The sequence below is a fragment of the Helobdella robusta genome (assembly GCF_000326865.2).
Source record: "Helobdella robusta unplaced genomic scaffold HELROscaffold_74, whole genome shotgun sequence".
Classification (NCBI taxonomy): domain Eukaryota; kingdom Metazoa; phylum Annelida; class Clitellata; order Rhynchobdellida; family Glossiphoniidae; genus Helobdella; species Helobdella robusta.
The window spans coordinates 536,748-545,478 of record NW_008705420.1 but is presented as its reverse complement, the minus strand read 5'-3'; the positions used below and the strand labels follow the sequence as shown (position 1 = coordinate 545,478).

General features: G+C 35.6%; 1 protein-coding gene across 1 annotated transcript in view; it reads left to right on the top strand.

Annotated features, from left to right (window-relative positions):
• The window catches only part of HELRODRAFT_194356 (hypothetical protein), a gene marked incomplete at its 5' end in the record, with an annotated part of 25,781 nt that overhangs the window by 1,036 nt on the left and 16,014 nt on the right, over positions 1–8,731 (top strand). Inside the window, 15 exons of the mRNA XM_009031468.1 lie at positions 1,430–1,586; positions 1,816–1,972; positions 3,023–3,030; positions 3,480–3,576; positions 3,649–3,700; positions 3,925–4,090; positions 4,260–4,439; positions 4,658–4,684; positions 5,304–5,419; positions 5,928–6,042; positions 6,384–6,509; positions 6,746–6,835; positions 7,881–7,983; positions 8,230–8,321; positions 8,520–8,645. Coding sequence (XP_009029716.1) covers positions 1,430–1,586; positions 1,816–1,972; positions 3,023–3,030; positions 3,480–3,576; positions 3,649–3,700; positions 3,925–4,090; positions 4,260–4,439; positions 4,658–4,684; positions 5,304–5,419; positions 5,928–6,042; positions 6,384–6,509; positions 6,746–6,835; positions 7,881–7,983; positions 8,230–8,321; positions 8,520–8,645 — 1,612 coding nt within the window. The remainder of the gene's footprint in view (positions 1–1,429; positions 1,587–1,815; positions 1,973–3,022; positions 3,031–3,479; positions 3,577–3,648; positions 3,701–3,924; positions 4,091–4,259; positions 4,440–4,657; positions 4,685–5,303; positions 5,420–5,927; positions 6,043–6,383; positions 6,510–6,745; positions 6,836–7,880; positions 7,984–8,229; positions 8,322–8,519; positions 8,646–8,731) is intronic.

Below are 8,731 nucleotides of genomic sequence, written 5' to 3'. Positions count from 1 at the left end.
TTCTTCTTCTTATTATTATTATTACTATTATTATTATTATTACTACTACTACTATTATTATAGCTATATATTTATTATATTTATTTATATATTATTGTTATAGTTATATTTCCTCGATGTATATACACTCCTATTTGAATTTTATTCGATTTATTTAACAATTACGATTAATAAATCAATCAATTACATAACTATTATATTATTATAGTTTATAATTCACGACTACTTTGTCGATAATTCACGATTAAATTTATCAATTCACGATTAATTTTATCAGTAATTCACCATTAATCCATCCTCAATTCATAATTCGTAACATTAATTCACAAGTGTTTATTTTATTTTTAGCGTTAATTTCTAGTACTACTGGCGTCGTAGTCATTATTTTTATTAATATTATTTGTTATTATTATTAATATTATTTGTTATTATTATTAATACTAATTGCTATTATTATTATTTGTTATTATTATTATTGTTGTTGTTGTCCTTATTATTTCCTTATTTACCAAATAAATCCTTTCTATGCCCTGCTCGAAAAGATATCATCTTTCTGGCTTCCAAATATTTTTCTTCTCCTTGTACAAAAGACATTCACTAATATCATCATTTAGTCTTTATTAGTTTATTAATTTAATTATTTTATTAATTTATTATTTTTTTTTATTAATTTTTTATTAATTTAATTTAATTCGTTAATTATTTTATCTTTATCTATTGCACTGTACATATTCCACGCCGGTGTCGTTCATTGTCTCAATCATCTATCATATCGTATCGTATCGTATCATATCGTATCGTATCGTGTCGTGTTGTGTCGTATCATATCATATCATTTATCATATATCATATCATCTTCATATCATATATCATACCATCTCCATCTTCGTCATCGTCGTCTATATCCATGAACTAACACACACAACACACACACTCACACACACACGGCAAAACATACAAACACACACACACACACACACACACACACACACGGCAAAACATACAAACACACACACACACACACACACACACACACACACACGGCAAAACATACAAACACACACACACACGCTCACACACACACGGCAAAACATATAAACACACACACACACACACGGCAAAACATACAAACACACACACACACAACACGGCAAAACATACAAACACACACACACGGCAAAACATATTCACTTGGAGCCATGTTAAGCACCTGCTGCTAACGAGCTCCAACTGCCAGGAAAGGCTGACTATGCCAGTGTTCACTCCTTAATTCGCTAATTCATGCATTTACACACACACACAAACAAACACAAACAAACACACACACACAAACAACAAACACACACACACAAACAACAAACACACACACACAAACAAACACACACATACAAACAAACACACTCACAAACAAACAAACACACACACACAGTTACGAATCGATGGCTGGATGTAGTAAGAGTGCAGAAAAGGCCTCAGTGCAGAATAAATTCGCCGACACGATAGTATTCGTTGAGCAGTACTTGGTCAATAGTGTTATTAATTCCTGGGGTTTCTGCGATAAAGAACAAAATAAATTGACTTTTGAGGTGTGTGCTGTGTGTGTGTGTGTGTGTTTGGATTGTTTGTGTGTGTTGTGTGTGTGTTTGGATTGTTTGTGTGTTTGTGTTGTTTGTGTTGTGTGTGTGTGTGTGTGTGAGAGACGTGGCTGATTTTGTATGACTGCCTTCTGCTGTTGTTTTACTTTAATGTTCGTTTGTTCACTCCTTAACTTGTTAATTCATTCATTTACTCACTCACTCACTCATTCACTGGTAGGTCGTCAACCTCTCTCGAAATCTCATATACTTTGGCTTCTACAGCTTCAGTGACCTCCTCAGACTGACCAAAACCCTTCTGGGCATCTTGGACTGTGCCACCGAGAAGGTCAAGGCCGTTGATAGCAAGGGCGCCCTTGCCCCTGCTGTCAATAATGGTGGGTACTTATCACAGTCATCATCATCATCGTCGTCATCATCATCATATCATCATCGTTATCATCATCGTCGTCGTCATCTTCATTCTAATCATCAACCAGTGCGTATAATGATGATAATATTAATTTCACCATCCAATCACTGCTCACTTTTAAACATATGGATAAAATCTTTAGACCAAGTTGCCGATGACAATAATAATAATAACAACAACAACAACAACAACAACAACAATAATAATGATAATAATAATAATAATAATAATGCGAATAAAATCGCTTGTGAGTACAACTGAATGGTGAATGTGATGACGAAGATGACGACGATGATGATGGCAATGACGAATGAGATGTTTTATATTATAGTCATAGTAACGATCATGATTTGATGTTTTTTACTTTCTTTCATTCTTTGGTTCGTTCGTTTATTTATTTATCAATAGTGATGATATTATTCAATACATGTTAAAACTCTTTCGCATCATTCTTTCTTTCATCTCTCTCTCTCACTCTCTCTCTCTTTTTCTCTCTCTTTCTATATCTTTTTCTCTATTTTTTTTTCTCTCTCTCTCTCTCTCTCTCTTGCTTTCTTTTATTGCTTTTTTTCTTAGTATTCTTGCTCGTTTTTGTCATGTTCTGAAGAGATTGTTTGCATGTTCGTTCGCTTCATACATCGTCGGGCTTCGTCCCTCTTTTTAAAATGATTTTATTCTGATTTCAAATTTTTCTACATTACTTCTATTATTATTATTATTATTATCATTATTGTTATTATCATTATTGTTATTATTATTGTTGTTGTTAGTTATTTTTATTGTTATTATTTTATGTCATTTTTTTCGTTTTTTTTTCTGATTTAGTTTGTTAAATTTTCGTAATGGTACATTGATTTAAAAAAAAATCTATCTACTCTTTCAGGCGCTAAATTATTCATGCATTCGTTCGTTCGTTCATTCATTCGTTCATTCATTCGTTCATTCACTCATTCATTCATTCGTTCATTCATTCATTCGTTCATTCACTCATTCATTCATTCATTAATTCATTCAGCTGATAAAGTAAGTACGGAGCCGACAGGTGGTATGCTGGTTATGGAGACAAAGTTGAAAATCATTGAAATATTGCAGGTTGGTTGGTCGGTCGGTTGATTGATTGATTGGTTGGTTGATTGATTGATTGATCGATTGATTGATTGATTGATTGATTGATTGATTGATTGATTGATTGATTGATCGATTGATTGAATAATTGATTGAATAATTGATTGAATAATTGATTGAATAATTGATTGAATAATTGATTGATTTAGTTTTTCCTTCATCCATCTATCCATTCGTGCATTCATCCATTTATTTATTTATTTATTCATCCAGCCACTGTTTGTAACGTACGTACACCTTGATTACAGAATGTCGAAGCATTCATTCGTTCATTCATTCATTCATTCATTCATTCATTCATTCATTTATTCATCCATTCATTCATTCATTCATTCATTCGTGCACAGTTTATAATGAACGTACGCTTGGATTATAGAATCTCCAGCCTTCTCTCTATCTTTAAAAAGGAGTTCGACGATTTTATCAACGCCAAATCGGAAGAAGGTTATTATTATTATTTTATTATTGTTGTTTATTATTATTAATAAAAATAATATTATTATTATTATTATTAAGGTTTGGACCTCGAGGTTATTGGGGCACAGGCAGAGGAAATATTCGACGGATCGTTAGTTAATCACCGCTATCGTAAACGCCTTCAACGCTACCACTACTACCACTACTACTACTTCTACTACTACTACTGTTACTGCTACTACTTATCTTGACCATTACCTCTTACGTCATCATCTGACGTCATAATCACCACTGTGACGTCATAATTGCCACTGCGACGCCACATAATCGCCACTGTGAGGTGACAATCGCCACCCACCACTACCACTAACGCAGTTACGAATCAGGGGAGCTGGATTTGGACGAACAGGGGGGCAGACTCTTTCTCAGGGTCCTTCTCAACCTCATCATGCACAACTACCCGCAGCTCGTCAGCGGCTCCCTTCAGCTCCTTTTCAGGCATTTCAGCCAGAGGCAGGAAGTCGTACAGGCCTTCAAGCAGGTAGGTGCTGTGTGTGCTTGTGTGTGTGTGTGTGTGTGTGTGTGTATGTGGTATGTGCTAAACCACGTATAACACCACATACGTACACACCACACACACACATCCACACACACACACACACACACAACACATACGTACACACCACACACACACACATAAACACACGTAGGTCCAACTGTTAATTTCTGACACCGATGTTGAGAACTATAAGCAAATAAAATCAGACTTGGACGAGTTGAGACTTTTAGTTGAAAAATCAGAACTCTGGGTCTACAAGAAGAAAGGGTCAGACGGGGGCAGCGGGGTGGCCGCGAGCGGGGCCAAAGATAAAAAGAAAGCGGAGAATAAAGTTTGACTGATTGATTAATTTTTAGAATTTTTTTAATCAATCATGTTTGCGGCCTAGTTTTGATTGGTTGGCTCGATGGGAAACTATTCGGATGACCGATTTTTGTATGTACTTTCTTACTTGCATTAAATTTTACAAATAATATTAATAATAATAGTAATAATTATTATTATTATTATAACAATAATAATTCTTTATTATTATCGTTTTTAATGTAGGGCGGAAAGTCTGAAGATAAAAGCAAAGTAAGAAAGAGAGAAAGCTACTAATCATTTTTACCGTTCAACTTGCATCAGATAAGAGGTGGGCTTGGGAGCCAGGAATCAGGGGAGTCCCATGGTTCCTATGGGAATTGGTAAAAATTAATTCTCGGGAATGGGAGTTTTAGGGTAGGACGGGCGGAAAAATGGAAAAAATGACATCTACATGCGAAAATAAAAGCATAAATTCTTTCCTAATGGAACACATTTCAATTCCCGCCCACCTCTACATCTGATTCATTATCATAATTCATGTGTTTATTCAGTATTCATTATCACAATTCATTAATTAATTTATTCATTATCATAATTCATGTGTTTATTCAGTATTCATTATCACAATTCATTAATTAATTTATTCATTATCATAATTCATGTGTTTATTCAGTATTCATTATCACAATTCATTAATTAATTTATTCATTATCATAATTCATGTGTTTATTCAGTATTCATTATCACAATTCATTAACTAATTTATTCGTTGCCATAATTCATATTTTCATTCAGTATTCATTATCACATTTCATGTGTTTATTCAGTATTCATCATCACAATTCATTACCATAATTTATTCATCATCATAATTTATTCACACTCACAGGCCGACCCTCCCGACATTGGCCTGTTAAATGGGTCAGCCATTGACCTCAATCACGGTCCTCCAATTAACGAGCATGCCGCCAGGAACTACAAAACGATTAAAGAGATTCTCTGCCGGTACTGATTATGATTAAGATGATGATGGTGGTGGTGATGATGGTGGTGATGATGATGGTGATGATGCTGATGATGATGGTGGTTGTGGTGGTGATGATGGTGGTGATGATGATGGTGATGATGCTGATGATGATGGTGGTAGTGGTGATGCTGATGATGATGATGGCGGTGGTGATTATGGTGGTGGTGATGATGGTGGTGATGATGCTAATGATGATAACAATACGGAAATGATAGTAATGAGGACGATGATGATGATGATGATATATATTTCAATTCTCATCGCTGTTGTGTCTGCAATTTTAAGCATCTTAATCATCGTCAGCATTATCATTTTTTATTATCCATCATCATTATCCTCACCATGATAACAATACGTCATCGTCACCATCATCGTTATCATCGTCACCATCATCATTATCCTCACTATCATCATCATCGTCATCATCATCACCGTCATCACTATCATCATTACTACCACCATCATCATCATCATCATCACCACCAGACTTGCGAAGTTATGTGCGAACGGTCAAAAGGCGCGGAAACACGAGCAGAGGTTGCTCCGAAACATGGGAGCCTGCTCAGCCGTCCTTGAACTTTTGCAGATACCCTACTCCAAGGTCAATCGCGGTGATGATAATGATGACGATGATGAGGATGGTGGTGATGATGATGATGGTGGTGGTGATGATGGCTGTGTTGGTGATGATGATGGCGGTAATGGTTGTGATGATAGTACTATTATTTAAGGTGATAGCGACGATGATGAAAATGTTTTTTTTTTGTTAAGGTTTTTTTCTGTATTATATCAATATTATCATTCTCATCATCGTCATCATCGTCCTCTTGAAAACCGTCATCATCACAACCATCCTCGCCATCATCATCATCATCATTACAACCACCATCATCATCATCATCATCATTACAACCACCATCATCATCATCATCGCCACTACAGAAAGCTGACGTCAGAATGGAGGAGTTGATGCAATTGGCTCACTCCTTTTTGCAGAATTTTTGTTTACAAAATCCATCCAATCAGCTTTTACTCCATCAGAATCTCGATCTATTTTTAGTTCCTGGGGTTAGTCTGTGGGCGGAGCCTATTTTGAGGGTTTTTAATTTAGAGAGATTAAATTTCTAACTAATTTTTTCATCTCGCCAATATGCTTTTCATTCCTTTGTTTGTTCTCTTAATGTCTCGTTCATTCGTTCGCTTTTTATTCATTCTTTCATTCATTCGTTCGTTCGTTCATTCATCTATTCATGCATTCATCCATGCATGCATGTATTCATCCATCAATGCATTCATGCATTCAGTTACTGCAAGCTGAAACATGCAGGGCCATCTACCAGGATAACGTTCAGCTATGTAACGAGGTTGTCACTAATAATCTTTATGGCTCCATGGTTTAATGGTTAAGATGCTCGGCTATGCTGTTACCCTGACCGGGTTCGATTGCAAAGTGAACCCCCAGCCACTTAACACACTATCACGTGCAGTGTGTGTATGTGTGTGTCTGTGTCTGTGTGTGTGTGTGTGTGTGTGTCTGTGTGTGTGTCTGATTCACATGCGTTTGTGTGGTGTTGAGGCCTGCAAGATATTAAATTGAGAATTACAAAAAATAATAATTTTTATTATAGTAGTATATTTAATTAAAATTAATAATAATTATTATTACTACTACTACTATATAGTAGTATATTTAATTATAATTAATAATAATTATTATTATAGTGGTGTATTTATTATAATTAATAATAATTATTAACATAGTAGTGTATTTATTATAATTAATAATAATTAATATTATAGTAGTATATTTAGTTATAATTATTAATAATAATTATTATTACCATTTTTTTGACAGGTCTCGGAAAAAGTCGTACAGCATATTGTTCACTGTATTGAAACCGACAGGCGGCATATGGAATATGTGAAGTAAATGAATGAATGAATGAATGAATGAATGAATGGATGAATGAATGAATGAATGAATGGATGGATAGATGGATAGATGAAGGATGGTGAAATGAAAATAAGATTGAGTATACATCATCTTCTTACATTCCTTCCTCATCACACACACGCACACACACACACACACACGTACACACACACATACACACACGCGCATGCACACACGTACACACACACGCACGCACGCACGCGCACAGACTTCTTCAAACTATCGTGAAAACCGAAGGCGGTTACATTAGAAAATGCCAAGACCTTGTTATGTCAGAAGTTAGTCAGTTATTCATATTCAATCTAACCAATCAACCAACCAATCAACCAACTAACCAATCAATCAACCAACCAATCAACTAACCAACCAAACAACCGACCAACCAACCAATCAACCAACCAATCAACCAACCAACCGACCAATCGCAGTTAGCCAACGCTGGCGACGACGTCCTAATCTTCTACAGTGACCGCTCTTCCTTTCAGAATTTGGTGGAGATGATGAAATCGGAGAGAGAGAGGATGGACCCCTCCAGTCCCCTCACCTATCACATCCATCTCGTCCAGTTACTGGCCGCCTGCACCGAAGGTTGGGGACTGGAAAAAATTAGGGAATTTAGGGATTAGTGAAATTATGAATTAATAAATTCGGCCATTAGGGATATGATAATGATGATGTTTATAGCGATGATAATGATGATGTTTGTTCATACATTCATTCATTCATTCATTCATTCATCCATTCATTCATTCATTCATTTATCCATTCATTCATCCATTCGTTCAATCGTTCATTCATTCATCCCATTCACTTACAATTAAATGTTGAACCCAGGCAAAAACGTCTACACTGAGATCAAATGCCATTCCTTCTTGCCATTGGACGACATCGTCAAAGTAGTGACCAATGAGGATTGCATTGCTGAGGTAGTGGGCGTGGCCTAAATTGATTGGTTGACTGATTGATCGATCGATCGATCGATTGATTGATTTATTGATTTAACCTACCAACCGCCAATTATTTGATCAATCAAAACCAGTTAATTACTCGGTGATCACTTAATCAACAAATCAATCAATCAAATCAATCATTCAATCAATCGATCGATCAATCAATCAATCCAGGTAAAATCTGCCTACATAAACTTCCTGAACCACTGTTACATCGACACCGAAGTTGAAATGAAGGAGATCTATAACAGCACCCATATGTGGAGTCTCTTTGATGATTTCCTACTGGACATGGCTACGGTACTCATGATGATGATGATGATGCTGATGATGGTGATAGTGATAATGGTGGTGGTTGTGGTGATGATGATGATGATAATGATGGG